Source organism: Ochotona curzoniae, unplaced genomic scaffold (genome assembly GCF_017591425.1).
Source record: "Ochotona curzoniae isolate NIBS_2020 unplaced genomic scaffold, NIBS_Ocur_1.0 scaffold_4683, whole genome shotgun sequence".
NCBI lineage: Eukaryota > Metazoa > Chordata > Mammalia > Lagomorpha > Ochotonidae > Ochotona > Ochotona curzoniae.
Window position 1 is genome coordinate 14,993,961 of NW_024467121.1, and position 21,536 is coordinate 15,015,496.

Genomic DNA, 21,536 nt, shown 5'->3' on the forward strand with positions numbered 1-21,536 from the left:
GTTGTGTATCTGCTGTATTAGTGAAATCCATGACAAGAGAAACCATATCTTTTTTTCACTCAGCTCTGAATTGTCTGTCACAAATAGATCTTAACAGATGTTTGTTGAGTGAATGAATGAGACTGCATTTACCTTGTGGTCCCCTTATCCTAGTGGCCTTCCCGCTTTGGCCTCCACTGCTGGACTGAAGCTGTCCTCTTAAAATTGTACAAGTACAAAACAGTACGTCACATTCACAGTTCTAGCCTTTAGAAGTAGTAGCGCCCTGACATATTTTACTAAAAAAAAAGATCAAGAAGTTTTAATATTTAAATACACTGATCAAAAAATACAGTAATACAGTAAGTTTTGATTCTGATACAAAGAATTTTTCATGTGTATTTTATGGATGTAGTAACTTTGTGATTCTTATGGATTATTCACTATGAGGCATCTCTTCCCCCCCACTTATTATGCATGCCAGATGTTGTCATGTCACAGTATTTTTCTCATAAGTTTTATATCAATGTAAATGTGCTTGTTTTGTGGCTTGTTTTGTGAACAGTTTCTTGGGGAAATGTTTATTTTGTTTGTCACCAAATGTTGAGAGACTGACTTAATAGTAGACTTTACAGGCTTTCTTCTTAGTGTGAAGAACTTCAGAATTGTGGGATGAGACAATTAGATACATAAAATTCAAAAACTTAAATACTGATTTTAATTTCCCGTATTAAATTTATCATATGCTGAACTCATATTTCTCTTACCATTTAAAAGTTGGAGTCATCCGAAGATTTCCTTTTTAGTCTTGCTGCTTAGCAGTCATTACATTGTTACATCGAGCTTTCTTCTATAAAAATACTTCTGTTGAAATCCCCAGGATTATATTTGTATAGCTGGGAAGGAAAGGGACAGATGAGTTCCACAGCCAGGCTCAACAGCAGGTACTGTATGGATGGAAGATGAAAGCTATCAATGGGCCAAGATGCTACCAGTGTTAATGTTTAATGTCCATTCTATTTCAACAGCTTTCAGAATGATTTCACATTCTTTTCTTTTTAAAGACTTATCATTTTTATTGGAAATGAAGATTTACAGAGAGAAGGAGAAACAGAGAAAGATCTCCTATGAACTGGTTCACTCTGTCTGGCCACAACAGCTGAAGCTGAGCTAATCCAAAGCCAGGAGCCAGGAGCTTCCTCAGGGTCTCCCACAGGGGTACAGGGTGTGGGCCGTCCTCTGCTGCCTTCCCAGGCCACAAGCAGGAACTAGAGCCCATATTGGATGCTGGTGCTCGAAGACAGGATTAGCCACGTAAGTTGAACCATTACACTGACTCATTTACATTCTTTTTTTATTGTGTGTGTGTGTGCGCGCGCACGTGCACACACATGAACACACACACACACACACACACACACACATACACGTGAAGAATCTCATGCACATCAGTGAAGAGTGAGGGAAAGGACTTGTTTTGAAGACCACAATCAGCTAGTCCATTACTGTTTCCACTACAGTGACATGCTGTCCTAATAAACAGTGTGAAGCAACAGTCAGCCAGCATTTATCCTAGTCATTCTTTCAGAGTCTTAAGTTTATAATCCACCCCTTTTTGACTCTTGGATTCTAGGATGTCCATCTTAATATTGCTTACATAAAACAGAATCTGTATTATTTGGAAGGAGCATTGGCGCAATGAGAATTTAATAGTAGCGTAACAGCACTTTTCACAGATCCTAAGACATCTTCGACTGCCACTCTCTAATGTATCAACAAGAAAAAAGAAACCACTGCCAATTAGACTATGAAACAATTCTTTCTTATACAAAATGTCTTTTCTTAACTTCAAAGAACAAATTATTCTTCTGATTTCTTGAATGGTTTGTTGACTGAAACATCAAAGAGTTTTTCTCCCGGGGGCAGACAGTGCCTGCCACGTCAGTTGTGTTCTCACCTGCTTCATGGAGATAAGAAGATACTATTGATTGCAAGGAATATACTAACTTCAGAGATTCATGCTTTGTACATTTTTTTTCACAACCTATTGAAATATAATAAACTTTTTTTTCTTATTCTGCTAATTGTAAAAACTCCTGCAAGTCTACAGATGCTCATACCCTATGATGGGATTATGTCTTAATAAACATATCATAGCTTGAAAATATTTTAAATCAAAAATTCATTAAGTGTACCTGACCTGAGCACAGTTCACTGTAGAATACTAGTCTTTTCCTCTAGTGAGCACATGACTAGGAGCTGTCACCCATGGCTACTGCCTGGCATCACAAGAAAGACCACAGCCTTGCACTAGCCCAGAAATGATCAGAATTTGAAGTAGTTTCTACTAAGTGTGTATGTGTGTGTGTGTGTGTATGTGTGTGTGTGTGCTTAAGGTGTAATATATATCATATATAAAGGAGTATATCTTTGAATACATAGTAGCCTAGTGACTAAAGTGCTCACCTTGCATGCACCGGGATCCCATATGTACACCTGGTCATATTCCAGCTGCTCCAGTTCCTTCCAACTCCCTGCCTGTGGCCTGGGAAAGCAGTAGAGGACGGCCCAAAGCCTTGGGACCCTGTACCGACATGGAGACCCCAAATGAGTTCCTGGCTCCTGGCTTCAGATGGGCTCAGGTGCAGCCATAATGACCACTTCCAGAGTGAACTAGCAGATGGTGGATCTTTCTCTCTGTGTCTCCTTCTCTCAGTAAATCTGACTTTCCAATAAGTTTTCTTTTTTTTTTTTTCAGTTTTTAATGAAACTTAAGATTTATAGGATGAAGTAAACCTGTACATAACTGAGGAAGGACTGTTCCTACAGAAAAGCAGAATATGTGGCCACGATGCCTTCTGAAGGGAAAGACCTCAACCTCTTCCAGAAAGTCAAATAATGATCATGTCACATGAACAGAGTATTGTACATACATCTAGTTATTTGATTTAACTACATGTTTCATGTAGATTTGGAAAATGTCTTGCCAGATGTTGCCATAATGTGACAATTCATAAGATAGTCATTCTTTTCAGAAATGCTTTTGATGACAGGAATTAATTCCAAGTAAAGTCTTTTGTCTGAAGTTAGTAGTCCCTGAAAGTACCAGGTGTTGTTGAATTTATATGCATAGTTGTATATATTTGATCTATACTATGTAGAAATTCTGATTTTCTGAACTGCCCACTTGCTAATAGGTGTCTGACACTCCCAAATACTCACAGGACCCTGGTGAGTATTATGAGATGTGTAGATATGACAAAAAAATTTTAGTTATCCAACATTCATGTTCCCAATTGTTAGCCAAGATGATGATCTACCTTCTTCCTTCAGCTCCTGCTGAAAACAAGGATTGTCTGCCTGGTCTACATAGTACTGTACTTCCCACCTTTTAATTTTTTGATGGTGATGTATTTCACATGCTCTCCAAGTTGCTTAGTGTTAAGTATAAGATTTGATGTCCATTGCATTAAAAAAATGTGTGTACATAAGTTTCCCTTAAGCATGATTTATGGTACTGTTAGCTTGGAGTTCAGATTAATCAGCAGTCTGTATTGAGTAAGATGTCTTTAAACAAAAACATACATAAGACAAACATGTTGTGACCAGACGCTCACAGGAACCTGACCTTGTATTTCTCCTAGAACAATGATTCAAATTCTCTTAACTCAGTGTTCAAGGCATCTTTACAGGACACAGTTTCTGTAAATAACTGCACATGTTTACATGGGACTATATACTTAACATGTTGCTTTTAGCACAGCTCTCCAAAATGTATTATCTCGCAGTTCTTTGCATTGGTATTTTGAGTTGACTCCATCATACATGGCTGGGCTTATTTATACCTTGGTAGCAAGCTGGCAGTTACAGCCTCTGTTGTGTGTCTGATGCTTTGGCTAGGACTCTGAACCATTCGCTTAGCAGCCAGTAGACCAGCCTGGACTCATTCACATGGCAGTAGTTACAAGTTTCCCCAGGTATGAGGAAGTAAGCCCCTGTGTGCAAATACTCTGTAAGCCTCTGGCTATGTCACATTTGCCAGCTCTGACTCACTAACCATGGCCACTCTTGCTAAGGAAAACTGCATCAGCACAGTGAGAAAGCTACAAGGAAAGGCAAGATTTTCTGTTCTTTTTTGTAGTTTAATTCCTGTTTAAATACATCACTGGATTCTTCACATACTTTGCCTTATTGTACTCAAAATCCAAAGAGGAAATACTTTCTGTTAACCTAAATTGGCTAACTACATAGCTAATAATTGGCAGGAACCTGCTATATATATGTCTATGATTGTAGGGTTTTTATTCTTTCTCTACAGTTTTGCTTTCTGTTTCATAAATACCTAATTTGTCTTCTTGAGGTGAGGGAAAAGAACAATAAGATTAGTTTTGTCAAAAACAGAAAAGAAACAAGTACCATCTTCTGTCTTGAAAAAGAGATTGTATCCTAGGCATAGCCTTACTTTTATAGTGAGAAAATCATAATAATAGTGATTGGTGAATGTGTGCTGCTTGATTATAAATTTGGTTTGTACCACAAGCTTATATCCTAGATATGGGAACCTAGTTACAGATATTGTTTTGAAAATGTAAAGGAAAGTGATTAAAATATTAGAGATATTGACATTGTCTAAAGAGATCTACTTGTATTTATTTCTTGTTTAAAAAAAACACCCACAATATTACCATAGCTAGGCACTATTATGCTATTGTAATCACAGTTGAACCAGGAAGAGTGATTAACGATAGCAATTTATTGTATCCGAGGAGGAGAGAAAATAAGAGATGTTGTCGTTATCATAAATCATATCATAAATAACCAAAAAGAAGCACTCAGAGTACTTGTGTGGTGTCAGCACCCAGCCCTTTCGTACACTTAGGCTCAAAATGTAGCCATAGAAACCCCAAAGTCATGTTGTTATCTTAGTCGCACTGCAGTTATGTGATACGACAGTATTAACATATAGATTAGGCCATTTATAATACGAGGTGTCATTGCAGGTTGGCTTGCTTATATGGCATTTTAGTTTCTTATTGTGCCAGAGTGTGAATGAAACAGTGATTTTTTTACAGGTCAGTTTGTATATAAGTGCTTGTAACATATCATCTTCACTCTGTGAATTTATTGTGTTATTGATTGGTTGTACTACATGAATTGTCATTACCTAATTGTCTTGTCTTCGCTACCAGTTTCATATTTTTTCAGTAAATAGGTTGATTTTTAAATATAGGCTAATTGTATTTTCTGATTTCTGTTACATTATACACAGGACAATTTTAAAATATTCTGAGATAATAATGGAGCTATGTTTTTTTAAGCCCCATTTAAAACAAAAAGATAAAATGCAGTGTCTGTCAACCTGTTAGTGCCCAAGTGTCTCAGGTCCCTTCTAACAACATCCCGTCTGAGCCTGACTGACCAGCATTGCCCTGTGTTCCAAACCCATGTAATGCTAAGAACTCCACCAATCATTTCACTTCATTTTCATTTTTATCAGTGTTTTCACCCCCAAAAGTAGGACAGAGTTGTTTATTTGTTAGTTTCACTGTCTTAAAAATATTTGGATAGAGACATTTTAAAGACACAGCCATTACTCAAAAACATGGAATCGGTTGGTTTGAATTCCAAGCACTGTTCCATGTTCATCACTGAGGTATATGTACTTGCCCTTTAGCTCATCCCACTCACATGATTAACAACATGTAAAAAGAGAGAGAGACTGTAATATTAAAGATCTTCAACTCTTAGAAATAAGCTAGAGGTCGTCATTAATTATGTTGTACAGATGAGAAAACTTAGGTGTTTACCTGCGCTGTGCTAAGCTGACCTGTGGCTCTGGGAACACATTTCAGATTGGCTGTCTTCCTGGACAGCTTTCCCACTTCCGTGATTCTGTCCCCCGATATAACTAAATAGGTACCTTTCGCAGTTCCCTCCTGTCCTAGCATTGAATTGACAGTTATGAAAAATGTAAAAAAATGACAGCTATGAAAAAATAAGGACAGGAAACCTTGTCTTGACTTTATATTGCTAGGGTCCAACATAGCGCTTGCCAGAATAATAGTCTAAAGGCTCTGAGTAGGTGAATAGAATGCATTAATAAATAGCATAGAATCACTTCAAGAAATTGCTGAAAATAAACACATAACCCTAAAATACATACAGGAAGATGTTTGGGAGGGTGTTTGAAATCATCTTTTCACACATATTAATCAAAGGCAAGCAGTTATAAGAACAATGAGATGCATAGGCTAATAGGAAAATAGTATGGTTGTGTCATCATTACAGAAATTAGCTTGATCAAATATGTGTTTGTATGTATACACACACTCTTATATGATTTCTTTGTTTGCCTTACTTATTTGAAAATTAGAGTGAAGAAAAGAAAGGGAGAGAGAGCCACATCTTCCATCTACGGTTCACCTGACCCCCGCCCCCCAAAGGAGTGCAATGGCTGAATCTAGGACAGGCCAAAAGCTGGAGCCAGGCACTCCATCTGCACCTCCTACGTTGGTGACAAGAACCCATCATGTGCTGCCTCCTGGGTGCGTGGGCAGAACCGAGTCTGCTCCCTGGCACTCCAGGGATGCAGACAGCATGAGCAGCAGCGAGTTTACCACACCACAACGCCTATCCAAGCTTGTGGCCTTTTAAAAATCTTGAGAAATATAGATTTAAATACATCTATATTTTTGTTAAATATATGTAGATAGCATTTTATTGTATTTTTATTAAAGTCTAAAAATTGAAGTGTATTTTCTGCTTAATTTGAGAACATGCCACTGAATTTTAAAGTTACATGCATCTGTATAGTTAATTAGATAAAAAGCTTTCATGCCATGTAGAATCAATTCCCCCCCCCCCCATGTATATGAGTATTTACAATACAGTGTTTGGGCCCGGTGCTGTGACCTAGCGGCTAAAGTCCTCACCTTGAATGTGTCAGGATTACCATATGGTACCACTTCCCATCCAGCTCCCTGCTTGTGGCCTGGGAAACCAGTCAAGGACGGCCCAAAACCTTGGGACCCTGCACCCGTGTGGGAGACCTGGAAGAAGTTTCTGATCCTGGCTTCGGATTGGCATAGGACTGACCATTGCGCTCACTTGACGGAAGATCTTCCTCTCTCTCTCCTCCTCTCTGTATAACTGACTTTCCAATTAAAAAAAAATGCAGTGTTTCTTTAAAGGCAATTGCTGTTCTAGTTAAAAAAAAAGATATCTTGTCATAAGTCAATATTTATAGTAGCTCAGAATTAGCCTCCCCATAGTCCTTGTGGTGTATTCAGACCTCATTGCCTAGTTTTATTCTTATTTGAGAAGTTTAGTAAAAAAAAAAACATGTTTTTCTCATTATTCCTCAGGGAATTGTAGGCAGTGCCAATTATTTGTGTCATTAATGAAGGAAAAAGGGAATGAAATTTGTAACATTCCGCCACCATCAACATTTGTGAAGTTTTAAAATGCTGGATATTAATATGGATACATTTGTTTATTTTATGTGATTAAAACAGAATTTGACAGTTGTTTTGTAGTCACACACTGATGCCTTTAGGGGTTAGGAGTATACGATCTACAAGCTATTCTAAAATAGCTCAAGAAATTTATAAATAATCCCATAATTATAAACCATAATTTTGTTATATAATTATATAAACAGGGCTTACTTATTGATGAATCTGGACAAGGAATATTCAGGAGTTCATTATGTTTTTTATAACTTTTCTGTATGTGCAATAATTTCTAATTAAAAAGTTAAATAATTTTACAACTCATATTTTACAGTAATTCTTAAATGAGGAGTTAGCTTAGGAAACATTTCAGTCTATTTTGTGTAATAAGATGTTCTAAAATTAATTAAACATCTGTTTTAAATTGTATTTCTAATTGTGGTGATGAATTTATACTACAATACTATGTTATTTCACATTACTTATCTTTTGTGACTGGCAAACAGCATGCTCTGTGAATAGACATTTGATAGGGTGAAAATTTCATTCATTCTGTGGCAATCTTTTTTGTGGTTGAACCATAACATTCACATTTTCCTAAGTAAACATGAAAAATAAAATCATTCACAGTGGACAGAAACCTTTACCAGTCCGCTAATACATTACTAAAAAAAAGGTATTGTCCATTTTTTAGTAGATTTGTCTGTTTATTTGAGAGGCCAATTTACAAAATCTCCTTAAAAACTTTGAGTTGTTGCACCTAGTATGATAGCCTCGTAGCTAAAGTCCTTACTACCTTGCATGTACCACGATCCCATATGGGCACCAATTCCTATTCTGGCTGCTCTACTTCCCTTCCACCTTGTGGCCTGGGAAAGCAGTCAAGGACGGTCCGAAACCTTGGGAGCCTGCACCTACGTGGGAGACCTGGAAGAGGCTCCTGGATCCTGGCTACAGACCAGTGCAGCTCTGGCCTTTGTGGCCACTTGGGGAGTGAATCAGAGGATGGAAGATCTTTCTCTGTCTCTTCTCCTCTTTGTATATCTAACTTTCCAACAAAAACAAAATAAATCTTTAAAAAAAAAAGTCTAAGGCTCACCCTTCTGGCCATTGCTTTGGTTGGTTTTGAATACACGTAAGACAAATAATATTAGAGATAAATCTTTTTTTAAAGATTTATTTTATTTTATTATTGCAAAGTCAGATATACAGAGAGGCAGAGACACAGAAAGGAAGATCTTCCGTCTGATAATTCATTCCCCAAGTGACTGCAATAGCCGGTGCTGGGCCAATCCAAAGCCAGGAGCCAGGAGCTCCTCCAGGTCTCCCACATGGGTGCAGGATCCCAAGGCTTTGGGGCCATCCTCGACTGCTTTCCCAGGTCACAAGCAGGGAGCTGGATGGGAAGTGGAACTGCCGGGATTAGAACCGGTGGCCATATGGTATTCCCAGCACGTTCAAGGCGAGGACTTCAGCCACTAGGCCACAGCACCGGTCCTGAGATAAATCTTTTGTTTAAGAAAGAGGTAGGGGAATCTGTCAGTAGGGTGTCCTCAAAAGGGGCTCCACGCAGTCCTCAATCTGAGGGTTGCCTTCAGCAAACTACTTCTAGAGGCGCGAATGAAAGGTCTGTAAGATAGGAATTCACACATTCAGATGTGAGTTTTCCAGAGATTCCTGTGAGCCCTTGTAAGGATGATTCTGAGGAAGTTTATGCTGGAGACAAACTAGTTACATATGGAAGCGAGCCTTGTTTCTCCCAAGGGGCATTTGGATGTTTTCAGTATCATTTATGGGCCATGCAAAATTAACACAGCTTGGCATGCTGTGTATTAAACTTTGAGTCCAAACTGTGGGCTGCCTTGGCAGAGCAGGCTGGACATTCCCCACCTGGGTTACGAGGTTGTTAAATTCAGTGGCCAGCATTGTGGCACAGTGGAGTCAGCCACCACTTGGAAGATTAGCATCCCATTTTCATTTGGCGAATGAGCCAACAAATGGAAGACTCACTTCTCTTTTTCTCCCTCTCTGTAACTCTGCCTTTCAAGTAAATAAAAAAGAAAAGGTTGATGCATTCATACAGAGAAGAGGTACTGAGTATTAGAACTAAGAAAACTCCATTTAAAGGAGATGGTAGGAAACCTGTACTCACACAATCTAGCTATAGGGCAATGGGGAATGAAGTCGTCTGGAACAACCCCCAGGTTTCTCACTTGAGAACTTGGTGGATGATGATGTCATTCTCAAGTAAAAGTGGCAGTAATTATGTCTTACAGCTCTGCTGCTCTTTGTAGTTTACAGAATGGTCCCCATATGTCACCGCCATCATGTCATCTGTGTGCCCCATAATGCTTTTCTGCTGTGATTTCCTGCTCTTGGGCTTCGTTTCTGTTGACTTCTCAAGCATCTGACTTTGTTTACTAGATTTCTTCTGTCAAACTCTAGCTCTCTTGACCTCTTTGACAGGTAATCCTTCATGTATTTCTTTAATTCATCTCTTGTTTTTATGAGAAGTTTTACCCCAAATACCTGAATCTGCTACCTTCTATTTCTTCCTTGCCAACATCATTCATTATTGCATTTCAATTACTTACTACAGATCTTTCTTCCACACACTCTATCTACCCTGTTTTCTGAACTTGAGTATTATATGATCAGCTGCAAACTAGACATCACTGGCTAAATAGTCATCAAATTCTGTATCTAGAGATTAAGCTAATAATCATTACCTTTGTCTGTTTCCTATTTCTGTTATTGACCGCATTTATCACTGAGCAGGGCTCAGCATTGGAAATTACGTTTGAGCCCTTCTTCACCTCTTATATTTGTTCGTTTACCAGATTCTATTCTATTTTCAGTGTATCATTTACCTTTATTGCTGCTTATTTATTACCATTATTCTAGTCCAGACCTTTACGCCTCTCACCTACATCATTTCAATACCCGTAATTTTCCCTTTCCCTTCTCCTTTAGTATCCATTACCTCCCAGTGTAATTTTCCTAATACACATGCTTGCCTTTCTCAGTTGTATAAAGCTATCACTAGGTCAAAACCACCAATAGAGAAAAGATCTTGTTCATTTTTCTAGAATTAGGACATTTTAGAGACTGACTCCAATGTTACTAAAAGTTTTACTCCTTTCCATCTTATGTGCTACTTTCCAAACTAATTAATTTATTCCTTGGTGCTTCTATGCTTCCTGTGTTTCACCTCTTCCTCTTTGTCATCTGACCCTTCATCTTGGACTTACCCACTCCCAGCCTCCAAATCCCCAAAATGCTCGATAATTCTGCACATGCATGGCATTGCAGTAATCTGCCTCGTCTTTGAACTGCCATGGAGCTTTATGTATGGCACTAATCACTTTCTGTGTGTTACACACATACAATATTTCCCCCACTAATCTGTGAGCTCTTTCAGGTCATGAGTTATTCCAGTTCTTTCACCTTTTAACACTGTGCATTATATACTTTGTTAATAATAAGAAATAACCTGATTTTGCAACATCTTAATCAAGTAGGTAAGGCAAATAACATTAGCCCCTTTTGAAGGGTCAGGAAACAGGCTTAAGGAGGTTGGGTGTCGCTCTGTAGCCCCAGAACTTGATCTGAACACCAGTGGGTAAGTCAAATGTGTCCCATGAGACCATATTACCTCTGAGTACCTGATATCAAGCAAGTAAAATAGAAGATGCAGGTTGGCATCTGCTGTAATGTCATTTGACTTTCAGAGAGGGACATGTATCTGTACACACATAAAAAGGAGATGGAAAGAGAAAGACCATATTTACTCAGGTTGGTAGGAGGAGATAAATTAATGGATCAGGGAAAGACAAATGAAATACTTAGCAGAATCTGGGCCCTGAAAGTTACAGCCAGACCACTTACAAGGAAGCTAACTAGTTTATATTCTGCTACCACTGATTGCCACTCTTAAAAGAAGAATGGTACACAGGTTTACAAAATCTTTGTAATCCTAGTGCTTTAGTGTTTGAACACTGTCAGTAGGTTTCTATCTTTCCAAGAAGTCCTGTTTGAACCATTGTTTTTATTTGTTACACTGTGTTCCATTCCAGTAACACTTCTTTTTTCGTCCTTTGCCAGAGGAAGAAGAAGAGCAGGTACCCACTGATGGAGGCACTTCAGCAGAAGCTATGCAAGTTCCCCTGGAAGAAGATGATGAACTGGAGGAGGAGGAAATTATTAATGATGAGAATTTCTTGGGTAAAAGACCATTGGATAGCCCAGAAGCTGAAGAAATGCCAGCCATGAAACGACCAAGACTGTTAAGCACTAAAGGGGACAACTTAGATATAGTATTATTGGAAGCTCGAGAACCACTCAGCTCAATAAATCCTCAGAAGATTCCACCAATGCTTTCTCCAGTCCATGTCCAGGACAACACAGACTTAGCACCTCCATCCCCAGAACCACCCATGTTAGCTCCAGTTGCAAAATCACAAATGCCAACTGTAAAACCATTAGAAACAAAGTCTTTCACTACTCCTAAAACTAAGACTAAAACGAGTTCTCCAGGGCAGAAGACGAAGTCACCTAAAACTACGCAGTCCCCAGCAATGGTTGGAAGTCCTATTCGGTCACCAAAAACTGTATCCAAAGAAAAGAAATCACCTGGACGTTCTAAGAGTCCCAAGAGCCCCAAGAGCCCTAAGATTATGACACATCTTCCACAACCACCTGTCAGACCTGAAACACCAAATAGGACTCCTTCAGCCACAATAAGTGAAAAAATTAGTAAAGAGATCATTCAGGTGAAACAAGCACAAACACCCCCTGATGCTGGGAAAATGAACAGTGAGATCCAGCCAAAAAAGGCTGTTGTAACGGATAAAACAATCGATGACTCTATAGATGCTGTGATTGCACGAGCCTGCGCTGAACGGGAGCCAGATCCTTTTGAATTTTCTTCTGGATCAGAATCCGAAGGAGATATTTTTACCAGCCCTGTGAGAATTTCAAGTTCGGAGTGTACCACTCCGAAAGCTTCTACTTCCTCAAACAACTATACAAAGTCAGGATCCACTCCTTTGCCTCTTTCTGGTGGAACTTCAAGTTCTGATAACTCATGGACGATGGACGCCTCAATTGATGAGGTTGTACGTAAAGCGAAGATGGGAACGCCTACAAACATGCCTCCCAACTTTCCTTACATCTCTTCCCCTTCAGTTTCTCCTCCCACTCCCGAACCTCTCCACAAGGTGTATGAGGAGAAACCCAAGTTGCCTTCCTCAGTGGATGTAAAGAAGAAATTGAAAAAGGAACTAAAGACTAAAATGAAAAAGAAAGAAAAGCAGAGGGATAAGGAGAGGGAAAAAGACAAAAGCAAGGAGAAAAATAAAGAGAAAGAGAAAATGAAGGAGAAAGAGAAGGAAAAGGAAGCCAGCAAAGAAACCAAGTATCCATGGAAGGAATTTCTTAAAGATGAAGACTCAGATCCCTATAAATTTAAAATAAAAGAATTTGAAGATGTTGATCCAAAAGTGAGATTGAAAGATGGAATTGTGAGGAAGGAAAAAGAAAAGCATAAGGATAAGAAAAAAGATAGAGAAAAAGGCAAAAAAGATAAAGATAAGAGAGAAAGGGAAAAAAGTAAAGATAAAGGTAGAGACGATAAGATGAAAGCTCCACCGACCCCTCTTGTATTACCCCCTAAAGAAATGGCTCTTCCCTTATTTAGCCCTGCTGCGGCTGTGAGGGTCCCGTCCATGCTACCCTCTTTGTCACCAATGCTTCCAGAAAAACTGTTTGAGGAAAAAGAGAAACCCAAGGAGAAGGAGAGGAAAAAAGACAAAAAGGAGAAGAAAAAGAAGAGAGAGAAAGAGAAGGAAAAGGAGAAGAAAGAAAAGGAAAGGGAGAAAGAAAAAAGAGAGAGAGAGAAGAGAGAAAAAGAAAAGGAGAAACACAAACACGAGAAAGTAAGCAGTTTCATTTTCAGCATTGGGTCTAGCGAAAAATACAGATAAACAAAATCAGCAAGTATGTCTGTATTTTGGATGTAAATTACTCATAACTGAAAATGTGTTTGTAATGAAGTTGCAAATTTTAATTTTCATTCTAAACCCCATGAGTTTCGAATTAATCCCCCTCTACACTAGAAGATGTTAAAAATCTGTAGTCTCGGAAGAATTGATCCATAAGCTATAAAAATTAACCGTACTAATTTCTGTACATTTTTAAAAATCTATAACCCTAACCTGGGTAATATTTTTGTTAATTGTTGAGTCTATATAAAGTTTGTACTCAAGGATCATGACTTAGGAAATCGTGTATTTTTCCAATAGCATGTAAAAACATGGCACCTCTTTAGAAGGATTGCAGGGTCCACAAATAGGCTAATGACTCAGTTTTCTTCTTGATGAGCTATTCTGGCATCACTGTGGAGGTAGAGCTGTTTACAGCACTTTCCTCTCGTGTTCCATCCCCTTTTGCTTTAGTAAGATTAGGACGCATTGCTGAGTATCAAAGGCTGAGTATCTAGCAGAAACCAGGAATCTTTTTTTGTTTATAATATCACTCATGCGCCATACACAGTTACCGACTTAAAAATTAGCCTGTTACAGATTTAATAAATTTCAGTTCCCAACTGTGGCTGCCATACTAGGACCATACTAAATGATTTCGTGAGCTTTACATGAGCAACAGACCATCTAATGGTGAATGTTCTCCATTCCTTACTAGGCTGATTCAACAGCTTAGTTAGGAGGCAGGAAGTAATTTCATGTAGTAAAAAATGTTTTGCCACATTACCCTGTCAGTCAGTCAGACTGCACTAGAGTTTTGCTGGAGAAAAGGATGTAGATCTGTTTTGTTCCTACACTTCTGTAGGAACCTGGATCTCAGTTCTCTTGTCTCTGTTCTCATGAATTTGCTTTTATCTCCATAGCTGTTGGCATTATAATGTTTGACCAATTAATTGGGAATTTTCTTTGAAACATTCCCAAAAAACATGAGTGAATATTCCTGGTGCCTTCCTCAGAAGTTGTTCTATTTGGCTACCAAATTCCTTTCCCTTCTCAGAAGTTGTTCTGTTTGACTATCAAATAATACTGAGTAATTTTTTCTCATGAAAGAAAATATGATAGATTGGACTTGCATGAAACAGATTTATCATGACTAATAACAGATATTTTTAACTCACTGGAAAAACTGGTTTGGCTGACAGCAATGATGGCAACACTCTTTTTTAATTATTCTTTCTTTGTCCCCTTTCTGCTATTTTAAAATATAAAGAAGGGGATAGAAACTCTGATACCAATTATTGAAACTTGGAAAGTTAACAAGATGCAAAAATTTAACTCTTATTCCGTTTCCAACATGTTACTCATATTAGGTGCTAATTTATAACATATATAACAAGAGATAAAAGCCTATGAGTCAACTATAGGAACTCCAAAACTAATATATGGTGTTATCTGTAAAGTTAGGCCTAAATTCAAATCCTGACTTTTGTAAAATTGAGCAAATTGCTTACAAGAAGATTACAGAAGTGAATGGAGGTGGTGGTGGTGAGTGCAACCACCCAATTTGGAATCAACCTTTAAATTGTAGAAGCCTAGAGTTTTCTCCTTCTTGGCCTATACTGACTAACCTATGTTAGTGTGGGTGATAGGCTATGTTCAGACTTTTAAGATTTATTTCTACCTCTTTCCTTAGCGTTCTTTTAGATTTTAGTTCTTTGTATGGATAGAAATGGATAAAAATTAGTGCAACCCATGGAACTGTCATTGACAAAGTAGAGTTGGCATATTAGTGAAAGTAATGAGAATTCTCTTTTTCCCACCTCACTTAATCTCCCAAGTATCAAGCTATATAAGCAAGCAAAACCTGACCTGGAATCAGATTACATGTGATCTAAGAATTTTCTTACATATCCACATAAATAAGGCGACAGATTAACTAAAACTGAAGCATGTGTAAACTGTCCCATCAAGTGTTTCCAGTCTAGAGTAACAGCTACAATCTCATTCTCTCCTCATCATGCTGACCCACTCCCAGCAGCAGCTCCTAAGGACATTGAGGCAAATACAGAAGCAGGAGTGCCTGTTTTCATTTTTAAAATTGTCTCCATATTTATTTATCCTACTTACAAAGTTGTTACCATTCTTACCCACATTTATCCATGCCAAGAACCACTAAAGAGACCATTAATTAAAAGGGACTTTGCTTGATTGGTAGAAGGAGCTTTGGATTTTGGAATCTAACAGACCTCAAGGAGGATCTGGGATAAGATTTTATACTTTCAGCATACTTACTTAATCCTTTACTGCTTCGTCTTTAAAGTAGAGTTAATGATGACAACACCAAGACAAGCCAAACAATAATAGTTAACAATGAATAATTATTGTGTGCTAAGCACTTTGTGTAAGTTTAAGTTCTTACCATAGCCCTCTAAGGTAGATACAGTCATGACTATCCTTCCTAAAATGAGATTACGAGCTTTAAGAGATTAGTAAACCTTATGTCACACACTTAGGAAGTGATTAAAGAAGGGCCATTTCACTTCGTCATCAATGCTATAATTAATGTTTCTAACTATTACACTTTCCTAAAATATGAAATAATGCATGCAAGTTTTTAGTTCCCCTTTGTGGGCAGCAATATATGTTAGTTGATACTAGAAGGCTGATCTGTCGCTTATTTAAAACAGAATCAGGAATATTTGTTTAGCCTAGTGGATAGAACAGCAGTTAAGATACCCACATCCTACGTCAGAGTACCTGGGTTTAATACCTGGCTCCTGTTTCTCACCTCAGCTTCCTGCTTCGAAGATAGTGATGTTCAAGCAAGTCCTAAGGTGTCTGCCACCTCTGTGGGAGACACACGTCGTGTTCCTTTCTCCCTGAGGACCAGTCCAGACTGAGCTGTAACAGGCATTTGATGAATGAACCAGCGAATGGGAGTTCTCACTGTCTCTCTGCCTCTCTAATTGATTCTTTAATGATAAATAAAGTAGAAACAAAAGCATATTAATGGCAACTCTAGTGACAGTCACAAACAGCCATAAACCTTCTGCAGTGTAAGCCTAATGGCACACTTCAGAACATTTTAACATTTTGCTTTCTCTGCATGGCACTGTATGCATGAATCTTTGGAACTTAGGTAAATAAACAGGATCGCTTTAATTAAAATTTACTATGGATATTATAAATGTTTTTTGGAGGAAGGACCATTGTGGAAAAATAAATAAGTGAACATATTATTTATGTTTGAGGAATTGAACATATCTTAAATAGAAGGTAAGCCACAATCCATCTTTCAAACTAAAACGTTCTTTTACTCTTGTTTAAGTATGACCTGGAAAAGCAGTGATGTTTTTTTACCCAGGAAACAACATCATCTGCAGATAGACAGGCTCACTGCTGGTCCATGAGGAAATGCACTTTGGCAATCTCACTGACCTGAGTGGGAATTCCAGTCCTGCCACTTACAAGTTACTCTGGAATTTCTCTTAATTTCTGGGACCCTCTGCTTCTTTCTCTTTATCTCCACCTCCCATTCAGCATCAGGCAGTTACAAAAATATTGCAAAGTATAGCTTATCTATAACCTAGAAACAATAGTTACATACCTTCTCTAAGAATAAATTGATAACAAAAGCCCTTCTGTTCTGCTTTTTTCTTATAGAAATACTAAAAAAAGACTAGTGTATGGCATTAATGAAGTATATGCCTAGGAAGTCAAAATTGTTCTCTGCATTAACGTAATGTTAATATTCAATCAGTAGATAATTAAGACTTGTTTATAATGGGAAAATTATACAGTAGAGTAGTCCCCAGATTTTAGGCTATTGATAAATTGTTTAACTTGAACTAACACTGACTGTCAAGTCAACTAACCTGCATGGTAAATGACAGTAGCAACTACTGTTTATCAAGCGAATGTAAGTGGCATGCCTAGATTATTTAGTCCTACAAATGGCCCTGCACCTCTGTTATTATTGTTCCTGTTTTACAGTGGAAACACTGTGCACAGAAAGGTTTAAGGACTTGCTGCAATGAGTGTAGGAGAGCTGTGACTTGGTCCAGGTCTGCCCGAACAGAGGCACATCCCCTGTGCCTGCTCCGGTACTCCAAGTGGTGAATGCTAAAAAGAGGGGGCAAAAGGGGCTTCTTTCTTGAGAGTGGAGTGACTTTGTGGTTATCAAGTTTTCATCCTTGAAATGGCCTTAGAGAACAACTGTGTGGCTGCCACATTTAAGTCACAGGAAAACAGCATTGCCAAAGTTTAAGAACTCTTCTTCAACTGGAAAGTTTAATGTTTTTTTATCCCCCAGTTTTCTGGGATTGGCCCTCAAATAATCTTTTATTGAATTTGAGGAATTTCTTCTTTGTAATAAATAGTTCCAGTGGTTTGATTTGTACCTTTACAAAAGATTTTCATCTGGCTTCCCATACATGTAAAGTAGTGCAGTCTCATTTCCTGTCTCTGCTCTCAGCTGTCTTAACCAGTGAAATGAAGGGTTTTCAGTAAAGAACCTAGTGAAAGGGACAGGGAAATATTCCTTTCCTGTATATTAAAACTGTTGAAGAGGAAGCTAGTAAGTTTTGTTTAAATTAGTGTCTTTGAGTTTATGGAAGCTTCCAGGAGGCAGCATCCCCAGGTTCGTGTGAATGATCTCTGAGCACTTCCTAAGAGCCTGAATTCAGTTTCAGTCGAGCATGCTGGATACCACTTGTTATGTTTAACATTATATGTCCTCTTGTATCTTTTTCAATAGTTTAGCATTACTTGATTATATTTCTAAACGAATATAACAGAGACAATGAAAATTTCTGAGAAAGACCAAAAAAAAAAAATTTCCAATCATACTCTAACATCCAAGATGTAAGGTGGTTAAATTTGGCTTTTCGCCAATAGCATTTCTGAAATTTTTTCTGGTGTATCAACATAGATGGGAATCCGAACTAATGCCTGCCCAACTTGCTGCTTGCCTAGCTAGTAAAAATATATAGTTGGGTTTTTTTTTTAATGAAAGGAGTTTAACATTAAAAAAAATTGAACAGATTATATTGACAAAGCTGCCCATTACCTTTGCAGAAAGGCCCTGTCAAAAGATAAACTTTAAAGCTGGAATGCATGAAAGAGTTCCAAGATAGAATTTAAATTTAAACTGATTCTTTATAGATAAGCTTTTTAAAAATCCACCTCTTTGCTTCAAGTCAGGATTTTAAAAATAAATTTCCCCTTTAAATCTCTTGAGCGATTTTCATTTTTTGCAAGGCCGCACTGCTGGTGTCCTGGAAAAATGGAGAGTTAGAGCTTTATCAGTTGGTGCCCTGAGGTATGTGGCAAAGAAGCTAAATCCTTGAAGATTAGCAAAAAAAATGCAGCACATGGCAATAAGGGGCTTATATGACTACTAGTATTAGTTCAGGTGAAAGAAGTATTGCTTATACATAAAACTGGACAAATCCACTGACAATGTATTTTTAGTTAGCTACAAAGGAGTCTTATATTGCTGGACTTTACCTCTTTGGTGAATTGGGAAGCTTAGTAATCCACTGTAAATGCTCTTCTGCTCGCCCCAATTCTCAGCATTACTCCAAAGTGCTGTTCTTTTATTTTAACCCTTCATAGCTCATGCTGTGCCTGGATTTTGGCTTCTTGCCATTAACTGATGGCATTATTCCTAATGTTTAAGTAGTTGAGGTTGTTGTCATTTAGTTTGCTGTTTTCTGGGAAATACAAATGAGAAATTATTTTGCAATTTTAGAAAATGTCTTTTTGGTAAACATTCAGGCTAAAGTCAAGCAAAAATCTACAAAGAAGTTTTTGTTTAGAAATCACTTTCTATATCAATAATAGTAGTATCCTCTTGAATCCTTTTTCTAAATGTCATTAATCTTTATGTACTTCAGTGAATTTTGCTAAACTGAATCTGATTTAACTAAAGGTATTAAAGTAGTTTTGGGAGATGGGTTTTATGATATGCTATGGTTCTTTACAAATGCTTGTTTACACCTGTTATGTGGTATAATTGATAGCTCTTTCACTCTAAAAGATGCATTTATTCTGATGATATGGTCATCCTGGTTATGGATAATTTAGCTAAGGTGGTAGGCAGGCCCTGCATCATTCATTAATTCAATCAGTTAGCTGGTAACCTGTTGACCCTTGGGGCACTTTCATATTTTTTTAATTCTACTTTATCAAATTTATCCCCATTTTTGTTTGCTTGCTTTTCACTTGTTTTTCTAGTCAGATGGAAATAGGCCTTCTTGACTTGCCCTGAAAAGCCACGTAAGATGGCATCAGATATCCAGCTAACCTTAGTTTGGTTTAGTTGAATGGAGGTAAAACCAGTGTTAATCTCAATTTTCGTATAAATCAATTGGCCTTAGATCGAGAGAACAAATATTTTACAACTAGCCTTAACCACTTGACAAGTGTTTGCTATTCATCATGAAAAATGTTGACAAAACAAGTGAATGACTTCGTGTAGGCCATGAGCATTACCAGGAACAGGGGCTCGAAATACCCCCAGAATTGAGCAACTGTTTAATAGAGCAGATGTACTTGCTATCAGAAGATCAAAATGTAAGCCATTCATTTACTGACTTTGTGACTACGGGTAAATCGCTGTTTGAAAACCATCTTTACTTAGAGATAATAATGCTTTCATACTCAACCTACAGAGTTGTGAATATCAAGTTGAATAATATATAAGTGGAACATACTTTGCAGAGTATTGTACAACCCTTCAGTTACAAATTGTATACTGTGGTGAACAGCAGTGGGCCAAACCACAATAAATGCAAAGCATACTAATAGTAACGCAGACTTTTTAAGAGGTAGGGCAAACAGTTTTATTTTAAAATAAAGCTTAAGAAAAGGTTGTATTTAAATACTTAAATGATAGTGTTTTGAGCTGAAGGAATAAAGTGTTACTGCTAATATCCCATGATTTATAACTGTGTGATCCTAAGGTTTTTAGAACTGAAAAAAAATGTAAAGACTTTGTCATTTTTCAATATCTGACTGAAAAAAGCTTAATTTGGTCCTACTTTTGCTAATTATGTGACCTAGGAATGGAAAAGAGAAATGAAAAAAGGATAAGTGGTTACTCCATAAGTGAATATGGTCTGTCTGCCTGTAAAAATGAACCTATAATATCTACCCCACATGTTTGTTCTGAAATATATAAATGAGTACATCTGGAAAGTAACCAAGCACAATGTCTGGCAAATTGTAGGTGGCATATAAAAATGTTTATTGTAGTTATATTTATTTTCTCCCAGACAACACAGAAATATGAAGTATGGCAGTCTGATATGTCAGCAAATTTGGAGTAAACTGTTGGTTTTTAGATTTGTTGCAGTATGGAATCCTTTGTTCAAAAAGAAAAAAAAATGGATAAAATAAACACAAGCCTTAGGTAAAAGTTGTACAAATTATCTAGCCTTTCCCCTACTTTTGTAACCCTTGACTTCTAAGGTCTTGACGAAAATCCGTGCTATATTTTGAATAACTGGCAAATGAAGGAAACATTAGAGATTATTTTTTTTTAATGATTTTTATTTGTAAAGTAGTTACAGAGAGAGAAAGGGGAGAGAGATGTTGCACCTGTTGATTTACTAGAGAGAGATCTTACATCACTGCTTTGCTCCCAAATGACAGCAATGGCCAGAGTTGAACTGGTCAGAAACTGGGAATGAGGAGCTTCTTCTTGGTCCCACATGGGTGCAGGCTCATCAGCAGGGAGCTGAATCAGAAGTGGAACAGCTGAGACTCAAACCATATAAGGTGCTGGCAACACAGCGAAAGGATAAACCTGCATATCATAGCATAGGCCCCAAGATTATTGAAAAGAGGGAATTTAGTAGCAGAAATTAATAAATTAGGATTTACTTGTGGTAAAATGAAATATTTATAGAATATGTAATTGGGAATGTTTAATAAATAACATTGTATTTTTGTCTTAGGTTCAGTCAGTGCTAGTTTAGAAAGGAAAATGTTGAAGATATGACTTATTTAATTAATACTTAGAGTTGAAACCATGACCATAAATGAGATCCATATAAATACTGTAGGATGAGAGCAGAGGACCAAATAGGATTAGATAAAAATAAAAGAACTCTGTAAAGAT

General features: G+C 37.6%; 1 protein-coding gene across 1 annotated transcript in view; it reads left to right on the plus strand.

Moving 5' to 3' along the window:
• Nucleotides 1-21,536, plus strand: part of TAF3 (TATA-box binding protein associated factor 3) — a 170,598-nt gene that overhangs the window by 116,002 nt on the left and 33,060 nt on the right. Inside the window, exon 3 of the mRNA XM_040968180.1 lies at nucleotides 11,535-13,366. Coding sequence (XP_040824114.1) covers nucleotides 11,535-13,366 — 1,832 coding nt within the window. The remainder of the gene's footprint in view (nucleotides 1-11,534; nucleotides 13,367-21,536) is intronic.